General features: G+C 35.4%; 19 protein-coding genes and 1 pseudogene across 20 annotated transcripts, besides 2 other annotated features; 7 read left to right on the top strand and 13 right to left on the bottom strand.

Moving 5' to 3' along the window:
* Positions 1-10,434: part of a mobile genetic element that runs on past the window's edge.
* Positions 1-21,671: part of a mobile genetic element that runs on past the window's edge.
* Positions 6-659, bottom strand: TVAGG3_0851030 (uncharacterized protein; the record flags this gene model as incomplete). Its single annotated transcript, XM_051249239.1, has 1 exon — positions 6-659. One exon carries the CDS (start codon positions 657-659, stop codon positions 6-8), a length of 654 nt encoding a protein of 217 aa, XP_051084714.1.
* TVAGG3_0851020 (organellar and viral DNA polymerase type B) lies at positions 1,725-2,482 on the bottom strand (the record flags this gene model as incomplete). Its single annotated transcript, XM_051249238.1, has 1 exon — positions 1,725-2,482. A coding segment is annotated over one exon (758 nt), but the record flags the coding sequence as incomplete, so codon positions are not given.
* TVAGG3_0851010 (integrase core domain containing protein family) lies at positions 3,147-3,876 on the bottom strand (the record flags this gene model as incomplete). Its single annotated transcript, XM_051249237.1, has 1 exon — positions 3,147-3,876. A coding segment is annotated over one exon (730 nt), but the record flags the coding sequence as incomplete, so codon positions are not given.
* TVAGG3_0851000 (ATP binding) lies at positions 3,896-4,741 on the bottom strand (the record flags this gene model as incomplete). Its single annotated transcript, XM_051249236.1, has 1 exon — positions 3,896-4,741. A coding segment is annotated over one exon (846 nt), but the record flags the coding sequence as incomplete, so codon positions are not given.
* On the bottom strand, positions 4,799-5,878 carry TVAGG3_0850990 (keratin-associated protein family; the record flags this gene model as incomplete). Its single annotated transcript, XM_051249235.1, has 1 exon — positions 4,799-5,878. A coding segment is annotated over one exon (1,080 nt), but the record flags the coding sequence as incomplete, so codon positions are not given.
* TVAGG3_0850980 (uncharacterized protein) lies at positions 6,916-7,689 on the top strand (the record flags this gene model as incomplete). The annotated part of the gene is made up of 1 exon (XM_051249234.1): positions 6,916-7,689. The coding sequence occupies one exon, from the start codon at positions 6,916-6,918 to the stop codon at positions 7,687-7,689; it is 774 nt and encodes a 257-aa protein (XP_051084709.1).
* TVAGG3_0850970 (uncharacterized protein) lies at positions 8,147-9,079 on the top strand (the record flags this gene model as incomplete). The annotated part of the gene is made up of 1 exon (XM_051249233.1): positions 8,147-9,079. The coding sequence occupies one exon, from the start codon at positions 8,147-8,149 to the stop codon at positions 9,077-9,079; it is 933 nt and encodes a 310-aa protein (XP_051084708.1).
* On the bottom strand, positions 10,447-10,701 carry TVAGG3_0850950 (uncharacterized protein; the record flags this gene model as incomplete). Its single annotated transcript, XM_051249232.1, has 1 exon — positions 10,447-10,701. The coding sequence occupies one exon, from the start codon at positions 10,699-10,701 to the stop codon at positions 10,447-10,449; it is 255 nt and encodes an 84-aa protein (XP_051084707.1).
* Positions 10,738-11,613, top strand: TVAGG3_0850940 (protein of unknown function, DUF4106 family; the record flags this gene model as incomplete). The annotated part of the gene is made up of 1 exon (XM_001326605.1): positions 10,738-11,613. One exon carries the CDS (start codon positions 10,738-10,740, stop codon positions 11,611-11,613), a length of 876 nt encoding a protein of 291 aa, XP_001326640.1.
* On the top strand, positions 12,081-12,281 carry TVAGG3_0850930 (uncharacterized protein; the record flags this gene model as incomplete). Its single annotated transcript, XM_051249231.1, has 1 exon — positions 12,081-12,281. One exon carries the CDS (start codon positions 12,081-12,083, stop codon positions 12,279-12,281), a length of 201 nt encoding a protein of 66 aa, XP_051084706.1.
* TVAGG3_0850920 (uncharacterized protein) lies at positions 12,310-12,888 on the bottom strand (the record flags this gene model as incomplete). Its single annotated transcript, XM_051249230.1, has 1 exon — positions 12,310-12,888. The coding sequence occupies one exon, from the start codon at positions 12,886-12,888 to the stop codon at positions 12,310-12,312; it is 579 nt and encodes a 192-aa protein (XP_051084705.1).
* On the bottom strand, positions 13,514-13,720 carry TVAGG3_0850910 (uncharacterized protein; the record flags this gene model as incomplete). The annotated part of the gene is made up of 1 exon (XM_001326606.2): positions 13,514-13,720. One exon carries the CDS (start codon positions 13,718-13,720, stop codon positions 13,514-13,516), a length of 207 nt encoding a protein of 68 aa, XP_001326641.2.
* TVAGG3_0850900 (uncharacterized protein) lies at positions 13,766-14,350 on the top strand (the record flags this gene model as incomplete). Its single annotated transcript, XM_051249229.1, has 1 exon — positions 13,766-14,350. The coding sequence occupies one exon, from the start codon at positions 13,766-13,768 to the stop codon at positions 14,348-14,350; it is 585 nt and encodes a 194-aa protein (XP_051084704.1).
* TVAGG3_0850890 (HNH endonuclease family) lies at positions 14,383-15,057 on the top strand (the record flags this gene model as incomplete). Its single annotated transcript, XM_051249228.1, has 1 exon — positions 14,383-15,057. One exon carries the CDS (start codon positions 14,383-14,385, stop codon positions 15,055-15,057), a length of 675 nt encoding a protein of 224 aa, XP_051084703.1.
* On the bottom strand, positions 15,106-15,363 carry TVAGG3_0850880 (uncharacterized protein; the record flags this gene model as incomplete). The annotated part of the gene is made up of 1 exon (XM_001291880.2): positions 15,106-15,363. One exon carries the CDS (start codon positions 15,361-15,363, stop codon positions 15,106-15,108), a length of 258 nt encoding a protein of 85 aa, XP_001291881.2.
* On the bottom strand, positions 15,392-17,196 carry TVAGG3_0850870 (annotated as a pseudogene). Its single transcript has one exon. A coding segment is annotated over exon 1 (1,805 nt).
* TVAGG3_0850860 (phage tail repeat-like family) lies at positions 17,571-17,795 on the bottom strand (the record flags this gene model as incomplete). The annotated part of the gene is made up of 1 exon (XM_051249227.1): positions 17,571-17,795. One exon carries the CDS (start codon positions 17,793-17,795, stop codon positions 17,571-17,573), a length of 225 nt encoding a protein of 74 aa, XP_051084702.1.
* An 81-nt stretch (positions 21,672-21,752) lies between the features above and the next one.
* Positions 21,753-22,601, top strand: TVAGG3_0850840 (uncharacterized protein; the record flags this gene model as incomplete). Its single annotated transcript, XM_001326608.1, has 1 exon — positions 21,753-22,601. The coding sequence occupies one exon, from the start codon at positions 21,753-21,755 to the stop codon at positions 22,599-22,601; it is 849 nt and encodes a 282-aa protein (XP_001326643.1).
* A 4-nt stretch (positions 22,602-22,605) lies between these two features.
* Positions 22,606-22,848, bottom strand: TVAGG3_0850830 (serine threonine-protein phosphatase family; the record flags this gene model as incomplete). The annotated part of the gene is made up of 1 exon (XM_001326609.1): positions 22,606-22,848. The coding sequence occupies one exon, from the start codon at positions 22,846-22,848 to the stop codon at positions 22,606-22,608; it is 243 nt and encodes an 80-aa protein (XP_001326644.1).
* Positions 22,849-22,866: 18 nt separating this feature from the next.
* TVAGG3_0850820 (uncharacterized protein) lies at positions 22,867-23,229 on the bottom strand (the record flags this gene model as incomplete). The annotated part of the gene is made up of 1 exon (XM_001326610.1): positions 22,867-23,229. The coding sequence occupies one exon, from the start codon at positions 23,227-23,229 to the stop codon at positions 22,867-22,869; it is 363 nt and encodes a 120-aa protein (XP_001326645.1).
* Positions 23,230-25,085: the final 1,856 nt, after the last annotated feature.

Below are 25,085 nucleotides of genomic sequence, written 5' to 3'. Positions count from 1 at the left end.
AGTTTTCACGATAGAACCAGTTTCTGTTCAGATTTATATATTTTAGCGAGGTCATAAAAGCTCTTGTTGTTTCTTCTCACTAAATGCAACATAACCATATCTCTATCTTCTTCTTTCTCCATCTCTTCAGCGTAAATCATATACTTATAGCTTTTTTCCTTTCCTTTTGGTACTGAACGTGGTATTCTTTTCTGTATGCTTTTGTCTTTGGATTCAATGACTTCATCTTTTGCTTGAAGTTTCTTTTCCATCTCTCCACGTTCTGCTTTATATAGTTCATCTAACATCATGAAAATATAACAAGCATAACGAGGTGAAGCCCACATTGCTACAGCGTTTACTAAAAGTCTATGAACATAATAACCTTTCAAACCAGGTGCCAAATTCTTGCGATTTTCGTACGGAATCTCTTCTCTCGGTTTTCCGAGGGAAGCAATCATATGAGGAAATTCTTCTAAAAGTTCTTTTGTCTGTTGGTTTTCAAACCAATGATATGCTTGCTTTGTAGAACGAAGAGCATTCATTATACTTTGCATTTGGTACATGTCATCTTTGACTGAACGAATGAGACGTAACTGTTTGTTATACTGTATGTATTCGTATTCTTCATTTATAGCTTCATGGACTATAACTGTTGTTGTGTTCTCTGATGTTGTCATTACTGTCTTTACATACAAAATAAAAAAATAAATAAAAATAAAATTAGCGTTATTTTCTGACTTTCACAAAAGACCAAAAATAAACGCTTTACATGTATTTTTCAGCAACTTCGTCAAATAATTTTATAGCTTTATCTATCTCATCTACTTCAAACGTTTCTTTACCTTTCATGGGAGCACCATACATTTTCTCAAACTTTTCAAGTAGTTCTGTTTCTGCAGCTCTCATATCATTAACGAACACAACCTTGACTCTATTGACTGTACTGTCATATCTTTGAGTTATATTATATGTTCTTCCTATCTTATATCTTTGTGTTGAAGTCCTTCGGTTTCTGAACGATATAAAGTAAGCCTTCACTGCAACGTTCCGTATCGAATGAACCATATGTTATGAAGTTATATCCAACAACTGGGTCTAACCATAACAAAACTATTGGTATAAGACTTTTGTCTATAAGATATGCTCTTGTTCCATGAAATGCTACTGATATCATAAGCTCAGGATTTCTTGTCAAAATTTTCTGAGTTGAAGCATTTCTAACCCAGTCGTTTGTTTTCTTTCCAGATGGAGATATAATGTCTGACAAAGAATATTTGTTGTATTTCTTTGAGTATCTTACGTTTAAATCACCTATTCTAACCACTTTGGTGTCATTGTCTATCTTTCTAACTGTTTCAAACTCAATGTTTGTCATTACTGTCTTTACATACAAGATAAAAATTTTTCTTAGAAAAAAATTAGCGTTATTTTTCTATCTTAAGGAAATGTCAAAACTCATGAATTTTCGTGAATTTCCTTAAGATAGAAAATAATGTTTATGTTAGCATGTTAGATCTAACACGTTTTTAACCACTTTTCTAACATCGAAGAAAACTATTTACAAGCGTTTTACATGGTATATGTTGCGATGGTTCATGACTTTAAACAGTTTTGTAGCTTCTATTTCTTCACGAAGGATATCAAAAATTTTAACTATGCCGAAGGTTTCTTTATATTTCTTCTTGACATCAGATAATAGGAAATCGTCAGCAGTTGGATAGTTTTTGTTCAGAAATGCTAACATGTCCATTTTATCTTCTGCTGGTTTCTCTACTTCTTTCTTTAAGTCAGCATAGTCGTTTCTCATACGTTCTATCTCTTTGACGGAGTAGTTATATTTCCTCATTGCTGCTTTACATTTTGAACATTGCGGATTCATTTTTGCGTTATACATTGAAATTTGACCTGCTAGAACAACTAAGGCGTCAATGGTTTTCTTTAACTCAAAAGTTGTTGGTTTTATTTGTCCATTCCATATTTTACATCTTTTATCTTTATCTCTTATCTGCCATACACATTCAGCAACTAATGAAACAAAGTTGTTGTATGTCTTAAACTCCCCAGATTTATATATGTCAGAGATGTTCTTATATACCATGTCGCAATCTTTGTCCATAACTTTATGGTTGCAATGATATCCTAGAAACTCATAGTTTACTTTACGTATGAACTTCTTTATTTCTACTGAGTCAGTTGGTTTCACTTCTATTTCATCGAATTCATGAATAGTGAGCTTTTGTTGTTGGATTTCAGGCAATTTGGGTAAATGGTCAATAATATCCTGCATGTCATAAAGATACTGTTCATTTGTTTCATCTTTCGCACTACAGTCTAAATTACTTGTTAAAAGTTCTTGCTTAATTCTTTGTATTTCTGTCTCAAAAGTATATGAAGAAGGAATGAAGCTTTTCATCTCTACTAACATAGATGTTGGATTCATAACTAAAGAGTTTGGTGAAGTTGTTGTTTGAAGTGTTGTAGAACCTATTGTTGAAATCATATCTTTACATACAAGATAAAAATTTTTCTTAGAAAAAAATTAGCGTTATTTTTCTTTCATAAGGAAATGTCAAAAATTCATGATTTTCGAGAGTTTTAGACCATGTTAGAAAAGTGGTTAGAAAACGTGTTAGATCTAACATGCTAACATAAACATGATTTTTGTTCATGGACTTCGTCCTCGCCGCTTCGGTCTGAAAGACCTCAGGACTCAAAGAGTCCGTTTGCGTCTTTATGTTAAAATAAATGGTACCCTTAATGATATCATGACTGTTCTCGTTCATGTCTGATTTACATCTAATGAAAAAGTTTAGAAGAATTTTCTTATTCTTTCTGGCTTATTTTTTCTTTCCAGTACTCCCGCTCTAATGGTCCCAGATGTGTTGGCTTTGACTCTCTCAAGTTCTTAGATGGTATAACATCTTCAACGCCTCCTTCATATCTTACTTTATAAGTGTCATCGTTTATGTTATAGTTAAGTATTTCAATAACCACTCCTCGCTTTGCTTCGTCAATGGTTTCAGCAAGTTTGCCATTACTACTTTCGACTAATTTATGACGAGGATAAAACGCAATAGAGTCGTCAGCAGCTTTTATAAGATATCCATTACCTTGCGTAGAGTCTACGATATAATAATTTCGACTTAACCTTGAACGTTTCTTTGTCAACGGTTTGTCGTCAAGAACTACACGAACTTTTGTACCAGGAATGAGGGTAAATTGTGTTGAATTTCTGATATTTTGTGTTTGGCTTCGTTTCTTTTGTATATACTTTTCTTCTTGTTGTTGTGTCATTGAATTTGGTGTATGTCCTGTTGTAGAATTTGTTGAGGAATTATATACTTCGAGAAAATGTTTCATTGTTTCTTCGGTAAAGTCTCGCTCTTGATTTAAATCTCTGAGCGTTCTTATGAAGCGATTAATGATACCTAAAATATTATGGTTATGGTCTTCAGTAGTGTAGTGAGTTATGTTATGCTTAATGAGAAATTCTGTGATTTCGTTGCTGAGGTATGCACTGTCTTGGTCTGATGTTAAAGTACTTGGGTTATGTTCTGCTACAAACTTTTGTAAAACTCTTAACACTTCACGAGTTCCTTTATTTCTCATTATATACGCAAAAGCTTTGCGAGTGTTAACATTTATGAAGATGAGGAATGGTTTATGTCCTCCTTTTCTGCTTTGAATGAGAGTGTCAAATTGGTATGCGTCAGGAGTGTTGGAGTAAATTGGTAAAAAGTAGTCGTAAGGGTTTATTTTTGTTTGATGTACAACATTTTTGTCAAAGAACTTTTTAACTTCAGCTCTGTTAGTAAATCCCCAACTTTTTGCTGCTTCATTGAACTTCTTAAATGACCTCCATGGATGTTGTTCGAATACTTCTTTCAAGCTCATTTATGTAAAGTTAAAGAGTTTAACCAACTCGTATCCAAGCGTGCATTGTTATATAAGGAGGCATATAATCTTTTCCATTACCTTCTGGGTCTGTAATACCAGCTACAACATGTGTATGATTTCCTGCAGTTCCACAGAAAATACCTGTGCTAACATCTTTGGGGTCATCTGAGATATCATATCTGTTCATTCCCTGTCTATTCGAACCCGCTGCAAGATTTATATAACCTCTTTTTGTTATTGAATGTGAATGGTTTCCTTCCACAGATGTTCTTCCACTGAACCTATGCATATGTGAAGGAAGGTTTTCAATACCTATTTTCTTTGAACCTCCCATCTTCATTGACTGCGTATTAGTGTAGAATGGAAAACTGTCAACTATTTCATACCATCTACCACCAAATAAAGTGTTTGGATTTATTGGATTCATAGACGTATAAACAGCTCCTATAGGATATATTAAATCATATATGCTCATAACTCTATAAACATATTCTAAAGAACTTATGTCATTAAATACCATTTGGAATGTATCTCCCGGATGAAATGTTGCATTTGTTCCACTTTTATAATGTAATGTTAGTTCAATAGAATTATCCAAGAAAAATTCAAAAGTATCTGGTTGAAGACCTCTAACAAACTCAAATGGAGTTGCTGGTTCACCATTTATAATTTCTGTTGTAAATGTCATTGTATCTGGTTTCGAAAATTTCTTTGTTAGTTCTGCATCCACATAAGTTTTGTCTGCTTTCTTATCTAACATTGCTGGTAGTTCATGTGCTTCAAAGTTTCTGGCATGACCTTCAATGTTCCTGCAACTGTTATCTAAATTGTTAAGAGTATCTTTTACGCTTGTACTTGGATTCTCTAAAGGTGCACTTGAACCAAGGTCAAAGTTCAGTATTATGTCATCAGCTCTAACAGTAGTGAAGGATTCATGTGTATGGTTTTTGTCTGCTTTGTTGTCTAAAGAAGTTTGAAGTTCATTTATATCGGAGATATTGTGTTTATGAGATTTCAAAACTTTGTTCATTGCGTCAAGTTCATTTTTGTCAGCTTTACTTTTAATAGCATCTTCAAACGTTATTTTTGCCTTAACTCTCAATGTAAATCTTGGTTCAACTAATACACCGTTAACAGAGAAAGTAGAGGCATAAATTTCACCGGTATAACCAAATGCTTCTGGTGCTTTACCCGTGTCATACTGTACAGTACAGCTTATGTCATAACCTTTAGCACGAATGAATTTATATCTTCTTTCATTAACATCTTCCGTCTTCACTTCTTCACTTCGTGTTAAATATCCATGGTAGTCCGTTATAATCTGTTCGTCTGAAGTTATATAATGAACGTGGTTCTTGACTTTATCACTCAGAGCTAAAAGCTCATTTTTGTCTGCTTTTTCGGCTAATTTCTCATTAACATCATTCACTACTAATTCAACTCTCCCGCCAGAACTCTTATTATCATTAATCTTTTTCATTAATTCGGTAATTACGTCATAAAGACTATATTCTATTTTTGGTTTTGTAAATAATGAGTCAAAATTTCTTTTCATCATTACATCGCTGACATTAATGATATCACCAATTCTTTTTTCATTTATTCTCTTCATTAATTCTGCAATAATGACGAATATATAATCTGTTAATTTATTCTCTTCATCGAGGGTTATAGAATGTTTTGAAATTGAATCATTAACTCCTCTAAATAAATCAATAACTTCAGGATACACGTTTTTAATGTCTCGAATAACCCGACCAGTATCCTGTTGTTCATGTTCTTCGTTCCCGTCGTTACATGGTTTTATATCTCTAACCATCATCAACGCATCCATAACCGGAGGGTTTGTTGCTATCTGTTCAAAAATTCGTCCGTTATGTACAGTATATCTAAATAATTTCTTTGTGTTTGTTAAAACATTTGAAACAAGTCTTTTAAAACCATCTACAAAATTTCCTGTTTCACCTAATGCTCTTACAGCATTTACAAGCTCACTCATTCCCGCTTTTGACCCCAAAAACGTCCATATTGCATTTATTTCACTCTGTATTGTTGTCCATTCAGCAAAATTAATACCCGCATTCGCTAAGCTGAAAATGAAATTCAGTGGATCGAACTTAATTCCACCTTCTTTTTCAATTTCAACGAACTCACTAACATGAGATTTTAAATATTCTTTCGTTAAAATTGTTTTCCCCGATGTTATGTCATTAACGAAACTATCACCGTCAAAAGTTAACGAATTCAATTTCGTCGTTGATGCTTTTATTTCATACACCGCTTTATCGATAGTTTTTGGCTCACCTTCTTTAGAAGTGTATGAAACATTAATGAATGAATTATATGTATTCGTGAATGAATTAAAATCAATGATTTTCATTAATGACGCCTTTAATGATTCATTTACTGTCGAATCCCTTAAAGTAATTAATGAACTGTCATTTATGAAGGGTACACTGCAAACCGTTGAGTTTGGATCAAATGCTATAGTTGGTGCAGGAATATTAATGATATAAGTCATTAAATCATTAAGTGACGTAAATAATGTTGTCGTTTTTGATTTAATTTCTTTAGCATCTGTTATATATGGGAATTTTATTTCTGTAGTTTCTGAATTAAAGATATTCGCTAAAATGTTTTGTAAACTGTTTTGAACAGCTATGTAAACCGTTGAATCCGGAACTCTTACGATTTCACCATCCTTAATAAAAGGCATTGTACATGGCGTAGTGCTTGGGTCAAATCTTTCGGGATTATAATTCAACATATATTCTAACGCTTCATGAACAGACTTATATACTGTTGTGTTGTTCTTCATGACAACTTCACCATTTACAATGAATGGCATAGTGCATGGAGTTAAAATGGGGTCAAACTTTTCATAGTCCTTCCATGTTATGTATTTCTCGGTATTTCCATCACTGATAACAATATATTTGTCAGTAAGTGTGAGAGAGTATTGACCAAAATATAAACGTTTAGCTCTGTCAGCTTCATACGCATATGCAGCTATACTCATATTTTAATGAGAATAAAATGTTGTTCTATTTGCAAAGTACAGACCCAAACGAATACGGGACAGTAAAACTACAAAACTTAGGTCTACAGAATGAGCCACTTGCATTCAGAATGGTTGACTTTAATACTATTGCTTCATTCGTTATAACTGACGAAACAGATTTCATGGAGCTTGAAATAGATGGAAAGAAGCACGAAATAAGATTTCACAATAATGTAGAATATAAGATGGAAACATTAGCTGGAGTGTTAAATGCTCTCATAAATACTACAATAAACAAGGATAACGGAGAAAACTTAATGAATGTTAAACTTATTGCAGGAGTTTTGAAGTTCAGTTATGCGAAAGAGTTTAAGATACCAAGAATGAGTCATAGAGTACAACTTCTTTTGGGAGCATACCATATGACATTTCCTTTGAAAAGTGTTGACAAAACGATTGAGATGAAATCTGTTCCATACGTATGTTATGGCAATTGTTTGTACATTGAGTCAAAAATAGCTAATGTCACAGGTATTTCAGGAGTTAATAGTAAAGGTTCAGTAGAATATAAGTCTTTCTGTTATGCAGTCAATTCAATGTTCATTCCAAACGTTCCTGTCATAGCAACTCATTTAGGTAAATGGGTTCGCATTAGTCCTCATAATTTGAAAGACATGCAATTCAGACTTGTTGACTTTCAAGGAGAGCCTGTAGAACTGAAGGCACCAGTGCGAATGACTGTTGAAGTTGACTTTTTAGAAAATATTAAATGCAACAGCTTACAAGAGAACTCAGAGCTAAAAATATAAAGTATGAATGTTATGTATTAGGTCATGAACTTTGGTTGTTGCTGTTTGATGAAACAAATGAGTTAGTTATGTCAGTCAAGAGAACAGAAAAATATTGTGTTAGTGAAAACTGCACCAAGTCAATAAGATTAGGTTTGCATTATGAAGATGAGTTCGATACTGTTGAAGAAGTTTTGGATAGATATTACAAATTGCTAACTTGAAATTTTTTGACTGACGGCGCAAAGCGCCAAGATGGGCTGTTGAATCCATAGAGTCTGAAGTTGCTGATATAATGATTTGGTCATAGTAAGAGTCGTTTCCTAAACGCTCTGTTATGACTATATGACGAATGAGGTTAAATGTCTTACCTGAACCCATCTTTCCACAATAGAAATACACACCATTTGAACAGAATTCATAATCTTTGCTGAAAGGAAGAATAAGAGAAGAGTTAAGTTTGTCTGTAGTTTCATTCATGTCTTCATCTACGTCATGTATTAAATGCTTCATTTTATCTCCATTAAAAATGCAAGTCAGAAATATTCAGAACATAGCACCGAGTCTAACTGACAAGAGTATAAAGATATACTATGAACACGTTATGATGAAACCAACCAAAATTCAAGAAAGTCAGTATACTTATGAATATCCAAGACACTGGGTAGAGTATGTAGGAGGTGAGAAAGCTATTGAAATCAGACAGGTTCGAAGTATTCCAGCAGGAAGAACAATATTATTGAAGAACTTTAATGTTTTGAGATATAATGATGAAACAAAGAAGCAAGATAGTTTCCCTGTTGCTGTGTATGTGAACTTAGATACAGGAGATGACATGAAAGTTTTTAACACAAAGCTTCAAACGGTAGTGAGAGAACAACTGACTGCGGAAGGGCATCCATTACCTTCAGAAGTTACCATAGCATATAATTTTGAAACAAATGCAATAGATTTTAAAGTCATCTCTGCAAAGAAGTCAAGATTTACATTTAATGAAGCAGATGTATATTCGAATGAAAACTTCAAAGCTATTGCATGGTTAGATAATGACGATTGCTTTAAGAAAATCTTTAAATTCAGTGACTCAAAGATGTCAATAGATGACCTTCGTGGAATGTTACCATCGACGTTTACAGTAGAAGGTTCAGCAGGATTGCTTACAAGATTGTCAATTGGTTGTATTTGGTCTCGTGAGAACATTGTTATAAAATCCAGTATAAGTGAATTTGCTGAAGAATCTATATTATGTCTTTCAAACTACATGTATTCGCCACCGAAGCATTATAGTATAACAAACTTTGTCAGTAAGTTTAACATAAGACTTGTCGAACCTTCTTCAATGAAAGATGTTGTGCTACCTAAAGATGGAAAGGATGGACTCATTATTGAGATGATTTTAATTGCATATTAAATGAGCTTGTTCTTAAAGGTCGTTCATGATGAAATAACAGTTGTAGAAGATGTTAGCAATTGTTCAGATATTTTATTGAGAATAGATGAGATAAGAAAGAAGTTAGATAGACCGCAAAGCGGTGAGGGCGAAGCCCGTGAGAACGCTTATGTTTCATTGACTTTCTCCAGTAACGAGAACTTTTATGAGATAATATTGAAGAGAGATGATTTTAATATGGTGTAAATGGTAGCTTGGGCAGCTTTAGGCGCAATGGGAACAAAAGCATTAGCATTTGGAGCAAAAGCACTTGGAGCTTATGACGCAGTAAATAAAATGAGTGGAGGAAGGGTTTCAAAGACATTAGATGCAAATAAATGGGAAAGCATTAGCATTTGGAGGCTGGGTTGCAAAGAAGTTAAGATTAAATAAAATAGGGCTCATAAATAAAGCATCCAATTTGGTTGCGACTGAGTCAGAAAATGCTTTAGGAAAGGACGATGAGTTTGCAAAACATGCAAAAGACTTTAATGACCAGATGAAAGGTGAAACAATGCATTTAAATAGAGTCGATGGAACTAAAGAAAATGTTTCTTCTCCACCAGCGGTTTATCCATACGGACCTTATGGAATGTATGGAAACCCTTATGAACGACCATTTGACCCATTGACTGGTGGAAGTAATTGGTATCATTATGGACGAAGAAGAAAGACAGTCAAGTTGGAGACAGACGTGAAGAAAGCAACTAAAAAGAAACCAAGGAAGAGAGTTATAAAGCAATGAATTCAACAGGGTAGAAAAGAGGTTAGAAAACGTGTTAGATCTAACATTCTAACATAAACATTATTTTTATGCTATGTTTTCATACGCGTGAGGGTGGTGATATCATTTATTTTTTATTTTATTTTTATATAAATGACAGAACAAAAGCAACTCATACAAATCAAAACATATAACAAACATACATTTAAACATTTATTCTTCCTTCCTGAGCATAACATGTTCTTTCAAATACATCCGAGACCAGTTGACTTTTCATTGACTGTGTATAAAGATAGAAATAGTTATATCATTAAACCATACGATGACGAAGGTAAGTTATGTAAATTGTACGTTAAGAAGTTAGAGAAAGTTTATGGCTTCAAGTATGACTACAATAGGGTTAACACTAATGATGAAGATATTGAGGAAAATTTATGAGAACATTAGTGAAGTTGTTAGTGAGAACGATAGTGAGGTGAAATTGTTGGTGGCTTTGTAAATATTTAAGGTTAAGTTGGTTTTTGCGTTCATGTTGTAAAATATACGTTAACTGTTTTGTAAAGTGTCAAATTCACAAGTATTGGGTAAGGTGGAACGCAGTGCCACCATACTCAAGACTTGTATACTAACTTTCTTTGCATTCTAAGAACTTTTGTTGGACTTCATCTTTCCAATCGGCGTCATCTCTGTCAACAAGTCTGTCATTGACAAATTTTAAGACTGCTCTTTGTAATGTTTTATGGTTCTTGTCATATTCCCAGAAACAGAACTTTAGAACAAATTCACCTTTCTTGTTTACACTATGTAAGATTTTATGGTCGACAGATGTTTTGCTGTCAAAAAGTTTGTCTCGAATATAGATAGCGAAATCGCTAGACATTTTCTAAAAGATAAAAATTTTAATTTTTCTAAAAATATGTTAGAAAAAAAGTTTGCTGATATTGACAAGAAATTTGAGAATGTTTTAAACAAGAACAAGGTGAAGTTGGAAAATGCTCAGATAAAGCCTATACATGACAAGTTCTTATTTGCTCAGAATGGTATAACAGGTCTAATTGCACCACCTGGGTCGGGTAAGACTTTCACTTATCTTAAAATGGCTGCACAACAACAAGAACTAGATGAGAAGAACCCATTCTATGAGTTAGTTGTTATTTGTTCGACTTCTGGTCAATTTGACCAAACCGTCAATTCGTTCAAAGATATTATAAAGAAGTCTAAGTTAGTATGTATAAAGGATACTGAGTTGTTAGATTGGATAAAGAAGTACCAAAGAAGAGTTTTGAAGTATAATGCTATAAATGAGTATATAAATTCTAAGTTTAAAGACCCAAATGAGGAAATGCAGAGAATATTAGAGAAGAAACACTTCAGAAACAAACAGAAAGAGATAGAATACATTTCGAAGAAATTGCAATCTTACGATTGGAAGACTTACCCTCATAGATGTCTTCTTATCTTAGATGATTTCGCCTCTCATCCTTTGTTAAAGAACAGAGAACAAGATATGTGTCGAATTCTTAAGAAGCTCAGACACTTTAACATCTCAGTTGTCATTTGTGTACAGACAGCAAAGAGTTTAAGTAAGGATGTTAAAAGAATACTTACTGACATAATACTTTTCCCCGGATTGTCCGAAGACGATTTCATGGAACTTATGAAAGAGTCCATGGCAGGTAAGTTTGACAGACATGAACTATGGGAGAAGTACAAAGTCATACAAGACCCTCATACTTCTTTCAGAATTCATATCTACGCAAACAAAGTTCAAATTGTAAAAAGTCAAGCTTGAAAAATCTAAGTGTTTAGTCTTAGTAAGATGGTAGCTTCTTAAAGCATATGCCGTCCTTGAGTTTAGGTACGTGAAGAGAAGTACAATGAATTCAATTACGAGTACAATTGCAATGACAACTAAGGCAACTATTTTTGTCTTTTGCCAGCAAGGGTACTTCTTCTCTTCCAATGGTTCGGCAGAACTATACTCACTCATGAGAAATGCCAAAACGGTTTAATAGAAAAAGTGTCATTTTTTTCATGTCCGAAGACTCGAAGGTGCAACACTTCCAAAATACCGACGAACTCAGAAGAGCAGCATGGCAGTATCTTCTTGACAACTTCTTTGAGTTCTCCAGGTACACCTTGGAAAATGCTGAAGAACTCCGACACAGAGAATTTGGAGAAATTGCAGTCCAATACTACCTTGACAAACAAAGGGTAAAATAAGACTAAAAACTTAACGTTTAAAAAGTGACATTTTTAATGAGCTCCGAGTCACCGAGAAAACTTGGTCAGATGTTAGCAGCTTACTTCCCTGAGGAGGAGGGAAGCGTTACATACATCAGGTTCAAAAACAACGAACCTGTAATTGCGTACCAAATTCGCAATTACATGACCATGGAAGAGTACGAAAGGTTTCTACAAGAGAAACCAGCTCTAAACAACTCAGAAAAGAAAGAGTAAAAAGTTTAATTCGTAATTGTTTATTTTTTTACTTGTAAGGGCAAGCTGCAAGAATGAAGTCGACTATCTCAGTCTTTGTCTTGACCAGTTGGACTGCTCTTGTAAGCACGTCTGTTTTGCGGTCTCCAGCTGGTGTTTGACCTTCGTAATTGCGCATGTTCTTGAGAGCTCCAGCTGTAAATGGCTGTAAGATGAAGAGTCTCTCAGACTGCTTGAGGTAGTCTTCACGGTCACGAGCCGAATCTGTGGTACGAGTCGAATCGGTCGATTTGAGGGAAGAGACTGAGAGCCTGTCTTCTTCCATTGGAGCTGTAGCATACTCTTTGCGTAAACGGTTCAGACCTTCCTCGAACTCTTGGTCTCTCTTCGATTGAGATTGGAATTGGAATTGCTGGGGTGGAGCTTGCTGGAACAACCAAGGGTTGGGGAAGTAAGGCATAGGCTGAGGAGGGTAGTTCGGGAAGCCTTGTGGTGGGTAGTAACCTTGAGGTGGAAATTGGTAGTAATTCGGAGGTACTTGCTGGAACTGAGGTTGCTGAGGAGACTGTTGTGGTTCTTTAGGTTCCTCTGGTTTGGGAATGGACTCGGTTGGTGGGACGTCGGACATTCGTTTGTGTCCTGTCGGACCACAACGATAAAAATCTCTGCTACTAGCAGTACTGCTACTGACAGTAGCAGTACTTTTTCTGACAGTAGCAGTACTTTATCGTCGAAAACCCTCTCAAATTTTCCTTTTTACTGTCAGAAAAAGTAGTTTTTCTGCTACTAGCAGTACTTTTACTGACAGTAGCAGTACTTTTTCTGACAGTAGCAGTACTTTTACTGACAGTAGCAATGGTCGAGGTCGAACCTACCGACGAGGCAATTTACCTAATTGAAATTAACGAGCTTGTTAAAGACTTCCTCAGGCAGAATGTAAAAGGCAAGCTTGTTAACGGTTGGATAACGGGAAGGGCTGCCTTGAATCTCGAGACTTCGACTGGAATTCCAATTCAAATACCAGACGGGACAGCCTTCGACGACATAAAGCAAGCAAAGAAGGAAGCCATTATAAAGTTCTTTGCCAAGCGTCCTTGGATACTACTTCCAAACAGAGAGAACCCTTTCCCAAGAATGAACCAAATTCTCAAGGGTCTCCTTCACTTCTCTGGTCAGCCGTTCTACATAACCTGTGAAGGCGACATCCAACCAATTCAGTAAACATCTCATTTTAACTCACTTTTTTTATGTTTTTACTCACACTCGTACTCACCAGGTATGAGTACAACTATTTCAACTGTGAACCTTGTAGTGACCGGTCTTCCTGCAAATGCAAGTTCGGTCAATACACAGTTTATGGTGGCAAGAATTGAAATTCCAGACCCAACTCCAACAAGAACTCTCAAGTTACCAGAGACTCGTGTGAAGAAGAAGCCTTCTGGTAAGTTTCTTATAGCCATATACATGGCACGTTTAGAGTAAAAACATTTTTTTTCATTTTTTGAATGAAGCAAGTTAAATTCGTCCCACACCAATCTCAATGGACCGATGAAGAGTTTCAAGCTATGGTTGAAGGCGTTGAGAACGATATAGACGGCGAACTTGAAGGAGCTCAAACCACAATTGCAACCAAAATTGCAGAAGTCAAGGAACAGATAGCTCCACTTAAAGCTACCAAAGTTACTCTTGACCTCATGGATACTTACCGTTTAGATGTCAAGAGAGGAATAAGACAATTAAAATTAAAACTCTTAAATTACGAAGCTATACTCCAGAAGTTAGCAGAGATGAGAAGACTTTACCAGAGCTACTTACATGTAAGGGACTTACCTTCAAGCAGTCCGACCAAAGATGAATTTTCTGACATTGTCCCAATTTTGTCCGAAAGTCAGCTCAGATGTTTTGAACTGCTCCCAACATATCCAGAATATGAACGTTTGCCTGAACTCTTCCGCAATCTCAAAAAACGTTTTTTGGTTCTCATGTTCGAAACTTTTATCGGAAGAGACAACAAACGTTCAGAAGAAGAACAAGATATTATTTTAAACTTGTTGTATGACTTAACTGTCATAACCAGCTTTTTGAAGTAAAAACGTCATTCTCAAACCACTTCATTTTTTCGATGTCCGAACAAGCACCGAAGCCGAACACAATAGCAGATGTCCTTTCAAGGTTGCCAGACAAGCGCCCACTTCAAATTCAAATTGCCCAATTGAAAGCTCATCTGACAAACACCATTAAGACTCTCCAAAGTAGTCTTATGACAGAGATGACCAATCTCAAAGCCGATGTCCTCATGAACCAAGCTTCCAATGAGAAATGCCTGAACGATTTCGCGGAAACCTTGCGCAATTACGAGAGAGAGAACCGAGACCTTGCCAGACTCATCTACCGTTTCTTCGAAGAGATAGACGCCATCTGGAAGGTACTTGGAAAGGACAGAACATGCAACACCGTACTTCGTGAGTACCAAATTGAAGAAGGAATTGTCGAGGAAGAAGAGGAAGAAGAGAAACACGAAGAAGAGGAAGTTTGGGCAACCCTTGTTGCCGATGACGCTTACGAAATTTTCCAACCCTACCCATACCAAATCCGCAACAAGGAGACAGGCAAGGTTCTTACCCCAGTCCTCAACAACTTGGGACACTTGAACCTTAACCTTCGGAATCGCGGTTCAATCTCCATGGGCAAGCTTGTCGCAATTCAATGGGTTCCAAATCCAGACAAGAAGACGAAGGTCAGACACATTGACGGTGACAAGCTCAACAACCGTAAGGAGAACCTCGAGTGGTTCTAAGAGTAAAAAAATTTATTTTAGGGGGAAACCCCAAGTAAATTTAAGTTTTTATTTTTGGTGTTCGTACCAATCTTGGAATGTGAAGACCACATCCCAACCTCTGTACGTGAGTCTTGGGTCCACGTCTAAGACGCTTCTGTAGCAATTCCAAGCCCGAGCAAATTCAATTGTCAACCACTCGTCTCCTCTGTAGTCTGTAATCCATTCTTTGAAGAGACGGTCGAGTTCGGGCTTGGAATATCTCTTGTCTGGGTCCGAGACCAACATTTGGTTGAACTGGACGAAGCGCTCAGGGATGTACGCCATTAAAAAAATGTCACTTTTTTAAAAATTTTTATTTCATGCAATGTTTTATTTCACCATCTTCAAGTAACCCCAGTACTTACGCTTGGAGAGGACATGAACTTCGGTGAAAATTTTGTCCAATTTGAATCGACCCATCTTTTCACCGACCATACCCATTTCAATGAGTTTGTTGTATCCTTCTTCGTTCGTCATGAGTGCGTCAATGTTCTCATAGTAAACCTTCACTTTGGATTTGACTTCGGAGAAGAATTTGTTGTAGTTGTCAAGGACTGCCTTTGCGAACTGAGGGTAAGACCAATGTTCGACAATAGGTTTTAATGTGGTTACTAAGCCACTTTGACCTTGAGTGAATTCGTACTTCAAAACAAAAGGAGAAAACCTTTCAACAAAGTTGTCGACCTTCTCATAATGTTTACTCTTCATCTCTTGAGGTTTCTTAATGGAATATCCCCATGTCGAATTCATAAGCAATTTGAGTGTCATTGCAAGTTTGGGGTTTGAAGCTTTCCTAATATCATACAGTTGTTGTATGACTTTTCCAACTGTATAGTTCCTTCCCGGGAACTCACCATCTTCGTTTGGAATTCCAGTCGGAATATATTGGACAAACCTCATGTATGCAGCGTTAAGGTCGACATAGTATATCTTTTCATCTGAGTCGAACTTGTCGCAACCAATTGGTCCAGTTTGTGGAAATTCAAGTGAGTCTCTTATCTTCTGAGAAACTTCTCCTGTTATCTCATAAACATCGTCGAAGCAACCTGTTTCATATAAAACCTTCTGACCTAACTCAGATGCTCTCCAATACAATTTGACGTCAATTGGATGTCTCAATGGAAGTTTGTTTATAGCATCTTGAAGTTCTTGCAACCTCATTGGAAGTTCTTCTGGTTCAGGTTGGTATCCGAACATACCAACCCCTTGTGGAACTGTGTACTTCTTTTGTACTAGAACTTTGTCTGGAACAACTTTTGGTCTTGCTAACAATGAAAAGTTTGTTTCGTCTTTTGGTACAAAAGTTTCTGTCAGCTTGTCATCTGGAATTGGTTCCAACAAACCTTTCTCGAAAAGAATGTTTACAGCTCTGACAATGTTGCACTTACTTTTACCAAAGAATGGGTTTGTAAGACTTTCGTTCAACATGAAGTGGTTGTGGACAATTACAATCTTCAACCATGGTAAGTCTTTGTCAACAACATAGTCGTCATGTGAAGAACCTTTAGCTGTAGGTATGTTGACTCGGATATTGACATTTGCCAACGGTGCAATTTTTGCCAATTGACCTCTGAGAATGTACCTTGTCTTCACACATGACTCAAGATACTTCATCTTCTCATCTGTAACAAGACCAGAGTTCCTGAGACATGTAAGAATGCAAGGTTCATTGACAATTGTTTCAATTGAATTGTAAATTCCATACCTTGTCAAGTCAATGTCAGACTTATTTATGAACGGGAAGTATCCAGCATGTTGTCTGACTGCTTGAGGGTTAGGTTGGTACCATTCGAACTTGACACTTGCAATTCCTTCAATTGCATTCAAAATGTCTGAGTCGGAGTCAACCATTTGTTCTCTCTTTGTAGTCTTGAAAGCGTCAAGAAGTTTTGCGGCTGTTTGTTCATTGCCATGTGCATAGTAAATGTGACCATCCAAATCTGTTATGGTCAATCTGAGATTGTGTCCTTTCTTATTTCCGTCTTGAATTGCAGCAAGTACTCCCATGAAGCCTTCTTTGTTCTTTCCTTCGTCAAAGTTTACTGTAAAGGTTCGACCAGATGTAATTTGACTTCTAACTTCACGATACTTTTCATATGCATATCTTGTTCTTTCCATGGGAGCATGTGCGTCTTCACCTTTTCCTTTTTTCCTTCTCAAAGGATGCAATTGTTCGTCATGTTTCCAGTAGAATCTGGCAAAGCCGTCGTGTCCTTCAACTTGAGGTTCACTAACATCGAAAGGCATGTCCATAAGACGTTCTTCTTCTAACCTCTCTAGTCTGTTTGGATAATTGGCACGTGCTGTTTCCAAATCCATTTCGTAGCGAAGACCAGACAATTTGTCATAGACTTTTATGGGTCTTCCCTTCCTATATTTAAAATTCTTCGAAACTCTCCAACCATATCTTTGTAACTCTGCTTTTATTCTAGCAGACTTTCTATCCATTCTATATGGGGGCATTTTTATAAAAATAAAAAATATTTTTTTCTTTACTTTACATAACCGCCTGCTGCCATAAGTCTTTGACGCCAACCCATACCAGCTAATGAAGGTTGACTTGGTTTAGTTTGGAAACTAAACTTTGGTTTTGGTTTATCTTCAGTTTTTGGTTTTTCTTCTTCTATCGGTTTTTCGTCACTTTTCGGTTCCTCTGACTTTACTTCACTTGCAGGAACAGTTGTGTCGTCAACATCTTCATAAATATCATATGCCATTTGTTTTTGTTTTCCTTTCAACTTTTTGTGTTTGTTGTAAAGTTTAGAATATTTCGACTCTAAGTCAATGAGATGTTCTATAATGAACTGTTGGTCAGTGAAGTAAACTTTTCCATCTGTTGTCTCGAAAGCTCCTTCAGACTTCAATATTTTATTTGTGAGAGTCTGTTTCTTTTTTGAGATACTAGCCGTTCCATTTTATGAAAAGTGACTTTATAGTTAGGGTTTGTATTTCCAGACCTGGCACTTTCTATTATTGAATTTTTCTCTTCATCTGTAAGTTCTTTGACAGGTTTTGACAATGGTCTGAACTTTTTGTTTTGGTGTCAAATCTACCGTTTCAACTTCTTCGGTCATTTCATCTCAGTAAAAAATTTTAGTTTGGTTTGTTTTCAACTGGTTGTTTAGGTTTTTTAAGTCGGTCTAAAACTTCCTGAGGTATAGGAAGAACTTTACAAACACGTGGTGTAAAAGGTGGTCTTCCATGACTTATTCTGTTTAAAGCTGCATTGTTCATTTCATCTCAGTAAAAAAATTTAGTTTGGTTTGTTTTCAACTGGTTGTTTAGGTTTTTAAGTCGGTCTAAAACTTCCTGAGGTATAGGAAGAACTTTACAAACACGTGGTGTAAATGCTGGAAGCCGACAAATCCATCTTGAACTCATTTGTCTCAATGCTGCATTGTTCATTTCATCTCAGTAAAAAAATTTACATTCCCCATTGAGGTGGTTGAGGTTGGTTATTGTTTACCCACTGTTGTGCATGGTTAATATCCTCTGTTAAAGAATCTTTCACCTTGTCCATATAGTGTCCTGCTTGGTTATAGTAGTCATTTGCTTTGTTATAATAGTTTCCTGCTTGTCTTCCTACATTGTCCATCCATCCTTGAACTTTTCCTCTTGTTTCAGGATTTGGAATAAGATTTGTTGCATCTCGTGCTACATCCCAACCTTTCTGTACAGTTTGTATAATAGGTTGTGCTTTCTCTTTAAGTATACCTAATGTACTCAAAATCTTCCTTCCAACTCCAAATACACCTCTAGCTATTGTTCCCACTGCGGGCAAAAATCTGGATGCAACTCCTGCTAATGCGCCAAATAATTTCTTATAGGATAAAAAATGACGAATCCAAACAAGGACCCCTATGTTTCTAAAGCGACAAAAAAGCACTCATGATAAAAATCTTTAGTTCAACACCAAATGCTTGGTTTATGGATATCTTGGAAAACATTCCGAGAGTTAGAACAGATGGACACCATACTGGTTAATATTTGTTGGTCAAAACAAGATACTGTGAAGCCATACATTATGGTCCAAAATATTTTAGATGTGAAAACTGCTTTGACAATATTCGTTGACAATACCATCCAACAAAACTGACATCTGACTGTGAAAGTTCTTTCAAATCAGATGATATTAAAAACTATCTGCGTTCCAAAAAATGTAAACCAATATTTCATTGTCGACCAAAACCATTCTGCTCTTGGTGTCATTGACGGTTGTATAAAAATGTTAAGAGACTTAAACCAACCACAAGGTGGTGAAGCAAAATGAAATTGTCATATGACGACAAATATAGACACTTCTCCATGGCAAAGATGAGACAAGTTTTAAATATTTACAATAACCGTAAACAAAAAGGTTTGGGAAACCACTCCCCCGAAGAAATGAAAAACAACCCTGACTTAGAGAAAGACTATATATTTAATAATTTAGTCAAAGAGACAAACAAGAAAGAATGCCGGGCTTCAAAACTTCAGAAAGGTGACAAAGTAAAAAATAGAAATACCTAAACGCGACCATATGAAAATACTATTGACTATGACAACAATGGGAACCCGACAGGTACTCACATTCGTGTTCGTAAAAATAGAAGAAAAGTATACAAGAGAATATTATGAAGTTTTAGGCAAACATGGCAAAATGTACAGACTGCAAGCAGAAGATAAAACTACTATTGTCAGACCTCGTTTCAAACTTGTCAAAGTTCAAGGTGGTATACTTTCAAAGACAGTTCCTAACAAATATAAGACAACTCCTGACGAATATGCTAAAGAAGTTGAAAATGACGACTAAGCAATTCTATACCATGCGTAAACTGTCATGTAGGTGGCATGTATTCTTTACTTTGTCCGTTGTTTGCGTATATCCTGAAACGAAATGTGTATGGTTTCCTTCTCCCTGCGTGTCATCCCAGTAACAATTTATAGCAAACTTAACGTCGTCTTTAACATCATATCCTTTACCTTTTGTCATTCCTGACCAATCCCAATATCTATGCTTATGCCAACCTGCTTGAGATGTACTTAAATCTAATGTAATGACTGTGTGCAGGTAAATTTTCACCTGAAATCGTTTTACTTCCACCTGTTTCCTTTGAAGAGTTTGCACAATACAAAAACCTGTCGACTATTTGTTCCGCATGCACCAACACCAAACATTACTTGAGGACCTCTTGCATCCATAGATGTATAAATAGAACCTACTGGTTCATTAAATCAAACATATGAGATATTATAGGATTGTCTCTTTTGAACTTAAAATATAGTGCAACTATTTCAGGTTTCTTCTGGTTTGTGTCAGAATATTTTTTATAATATAATCTTATGTTTTTCAGGGTAGGTAAAATCTTGACTATAATATTTATTTCTGTCATCTGTATAATAATATACTATTCTCGTTTTTTCTATTGCATTATACTTTTATATCTATAATAATCTAAATATAATGTTAGCTTTTGTTCATCTACATGTGGTGTTCTGTCGTCATCTCCATAGTCATAATAATGTGGTGCCGGAGCTGGGTCAGGTAATATCATATCCACCATTTCATAAACTCTTAAATATTTCTTTTGTTCGTCTCCATATAAGTTTAAGTAGCAGTTGTTGTCTAATGGAACTTTAACTTGTGTACCATCATTCTTTTTATAGCTTACATACATTTCATTGTTATTTTTCGGAATGAGTTTATACCGTGTACCATTTTCTAAGGACTGTACCAACTGCCATCTAAAATATTTATTTTCTTCATTGACAGAAAAGTCACCAACAATAGTTTCAATATTTTTTGTTCCTATCAAACTTTGGTATATTTCATTGACATATGTTTTATCTGCTTTATTTTCAAGGCTAACGTTTAAGTCTGTTATTTCAGAAGATGTATGTGTATGTCCAACGTCACTTTTCCTGTTTAAGGTTTCTTGTAAGTTTGTAATATCAGATATAGAATGTGTATGTCCAGCGTCACTTTTCCTGTTTAAGGTTTCTTGTAAGTTTGTAATATCAGATATAGAATGTGTATGTCCAGCGTCACTTTTCCTGTTTAAGGTTTCTTGTAAGTTTGTAATATCAGATATAGAATGTGTATGTCCAGTGTCACTTTTCCTGTTTAAGGTTTCTTGTAAGTTTGTAATATCAGATATAGAATGTGTATGAGTCTTATCTGCTTTTGTCTCTAATGTTTCCTTAAGACTTGGTATTTGGTTAATATAATGTATATGAGTCTTTTTAGAATATTCGTTTTCAGCTCTTGTCACTTCACTTGACATTTTATTGTCAACATATGTTTTGTCTGCTAGTTCAGGATGAGTATGTTCTTTTGTTGCATAAGCATTGTTAGCTCTTTCTTCTTCTTTTGCTATTGCATCGTCTACATATTCTTTGTCAGCTTTGTTGTCAACATCTGCTTTCAAAAGAAGTTCATTTATAGGTTTCTCGTTTAAAGTTCCTTTTGTTGGATTTATACAGACAGTATGGTTCTTATTGTCTTGAAACAGAAACTCATCTGTCATTGGGTTTATTGTCAGTTTTAAGTCACCCCCTTTCAATGACTCAGATATCTTAGAATAGTTTGAAAAGTTTGTTGTGTTCTTATTTAGAGCTTGCATAATGAGTTGTCGGTTGTGTTGTATTTCTCTCATAGACGCTGTTTCATTTGACATTTTTATTATAGATAAAATATGCTTCCAATAGAAAAAGAAAATTCTAGAGTTGCTACAACTAAACCATTAGATGAACTTTTTACTAATGTCGGTCAAAAGTTTGAGACAGATACCGTAAAGCATGAAGGCTATCGTTTTGACTACCCATTAAGATGGTTAAGAGACCCATCTGTCACAAAAGCTATTGGCTTTCGTAGAATGAAGTTCATTTCAGAAGCCATACATGGTTTCCCATTTACGGTCGGTTTTGAAGTTCGATACTATAACAAAGAAAAACGTATGTATGAGAAATTTGAACAAGGAAAACTTTTACAAGTTAATTTGCTTATAAACTTAGAAACAACTCTTCAAGCTTTTCAAGAAAAAATAAACGATATCTATATTGAATATGCAAACCAGTTTAACATTGACGAAGGAGAATACCATCTCGATATTATTTATGACAGGAAAAATGCAACTGTTAAAATCAATAAAATAGAAGACCTTGGAGAAAACGTTTATATTTCTACAAAATATAACAACTTGGCATGGTATAGATTTATGAGGATGTTAAATCAGCCTGCAGCATATCCAGTACACCCGGACTATTATGAAGTCGAAAAACCTAATGGAACATATGAAAATATTTTCGACCCAGATGCTATTATTGTTCATGCTTCATTTTCTGGTGCGCAAAACTCTTTCTTATGTCTGATGAATGACTTTTACGAAAAACCTACAAAGTTATATGAACCGCTGAGTGGAAGTATTTCAGACTTTCAAGTATGGTTTACTACAGATGGAAGAAAAAGAATAATTCCATTATACCATGCGTTTTACTTAGAACTTAGTTTCATATACAACTACTATCGAACGATAAAAATATAATTTTTTAATACGGTTGAGGTGTTGGATTTGGTTGCCAACTTGACTGTGGTGCAGGTTCAGGCTGTTGTATAACAGGAGCTTGCTCTTCTGGTTCAGGGTCTTTAGGTATAATACCAACAAACTGACCTACTCTTTTACCAATATTTTTGACACCGTTCCATACTCCTCTTCCGACAGATTTTATTCCATTCCATATACCTCTTCCAACATTTCGAAAGAAGTTTCCTATCTTACTGAAGAAACCCATTTTACTATATGTAAAAATCTAATGTCCGCCTAGTCTCTTACGTTTCCTGTTGAGTTCCATAGCATTCTTTAACTGGAGCTCATACATTCTGTTTCTCCTCTGGTAGAAAACATATTCTGGGTCAACTCCTGTGTTCGCGTCATCTGCATAAAGTTGTTTATATCCCACTTCAGGGTTTGTATAAAACTCTTTCCATCTCATATTTGCATACCATGGTGGCAAACCTAACGCAGCGTCATTTGACATGGCAGTTTGCATTTGTACATCTGTTGGCACTTGACCATAGTTTGCCATTGCAGTTTGTATTCTAACTTCATTTGGAATATTCTCTGGGTTTGGTTGTCCAGGTTGCTGTGCATTTGCTAAGTTCTGTGCGTCCATTTAATATTAGATAAAAATATCTCTTACGAGTACATATACTGAACATTTGCAGGCATTGGTTCATCTTCATATTCTCTGTATTTTTCTGCCACGTCAAATAAATAAATGACACAATGGAAAAAACCTAAAACAAGTAGTCCTATTTCAAACCACATTTACTTACTAGTAAAATTTCTTTGTTATGACACTTTCTCCGGTTTATAGGACCTCTCTCATATTCTATCTTGTCATATCTAAACTCATAGTCATGTATGTCCTCTAACCATCTCATAACGGTTTCCAAACCACTTTTATCGGATGTAAAGTAAAAGCATGGATGGTTATGTAAAACGTCTAAAGTTTCTAAAGAGTCTCTCAAAGTCCAGTCTACTTGGTATTGAAAATCCCATGTGTTATAGAACGGCGGGTCCACTATAAAGAAAACATTTTCCTTGTCTTTATATTTTTCATACAACTCTGTCCAATGACATCTCACAAACTCTATACCCTCAATATATTTTTCTATGTCCTCTTTGAAAACATTTGTATAGTTAAGATATAAAACTTTTGACATAAGTGTTTCAATGTCATGAACTCTTATAGCACCACTATATAATAGTCTAGCAGATATACTATCCCAGTCTATATATTCTGCTTTTTTCAAAACCTCTCTCACAATATTTTTCTTATCTAATGGTATACGTTCCATCTTACCTATAGGTATCTTTTCTTTTAACTCTTTCAATATATTGTTTGTGTCTGGAATATGTTTGAGACGGTTCATATAGTTGTCGAAGTCATTGCATATAATCTTTGAGTCAGGAAATACGGTATGACATAAATGGGATATATAGAAACTTCCACCGAACAAATCTACAAATGTTAGACCATTCGGTAGTTTCTGAAGTTCTCTCAATATAATATCTTTACATCTACTATTATTTCCAAAGAACGGTAATGGTGGTTTTGTAAAATTCATTTATATATAATAATAAAAATGTTTTTACCCGAAAAGTGACAGAAAAGTGACGAAGCATGAAAACATATATAATTTGTGAAAAGCGACACAAAAAAGTGACATTTTAAAAAGTGACACCATTAATATGATGTAAATAACAACGGTTTTGGTTTTGTCACCGGCTGGTCGGCTGGGGTTCGGTCCTCCTCTTGGGTCTTGGGCAAAATTTCTTATGGGCTAGAGGGCGCAACGCGCCTGGAAGCCCTCACCAGATATACACCTGATGTAAATAACAACGGTTTTGGTTTTGTCACCGGCTGGCTCGTCCTCAGAAATTTTTTATGGGCTAGAGGGCGCAACGCGCCTGGAAGCCCTCCGAATAAAAACTTCATTTATACTAAACATCTTCGGGGCTAGAGGGCGCAACGCGCCTGGAAGCCCCACTACCTTTTTTTTACCCACGAGTACTAATGTGGCTATAATTAGAGATTGCAACTCTATTATGATCATAGTCCGGTGATATACAATAAGATTCAAATTTTGAAAGAATTAAGTCTCATCACACTTTTCAATGCTCGATTTTTAAAAACTGTTTAAAAATGGAGCTTATATTGAAATAGTGTAGAGACTAAAAATTACCACAGACTATTTCAGAGGATTGAGTGGCAACTCAATCCTCTGAAAAGTCTGAGGTAATTTGCAAAATTAATAAAATCCCGGTGAAAAAAATAAAAACAGCTTCTAAAAGTATAGTTATCTTAAAATACGAACTTTAACACAAGTTTTTTGATCCAATAGAAAATTGAATTCTTTGAATAAATAAAATATTTTATGTATTAACATATTAAATTTCCTAATTATTTTTTCTTCTTGGGAAAATTTTTGAATTCGAATAGAAAATTCAATAAATTGAAATTGG

The sequence above is a fragment of the Trichomonas vaginalis genome, chromosome VI (genome assembly GCF_026262505.1).
Source record: "Trichomonas vaginalis G3 chromosome VI, whole genome shotgun sequence".
Lineage (NCBI taxonomy): Eukaryota > Parabasalia > Trichomonadida > Trichomonadidae > Trichomonas > Trichomonas vaginalis.
The sequence above is the reverse complement of the archived record's forward strand: the minus strand, read 5'-3'. Positions and strand labels throughout refer to the sequence as shown.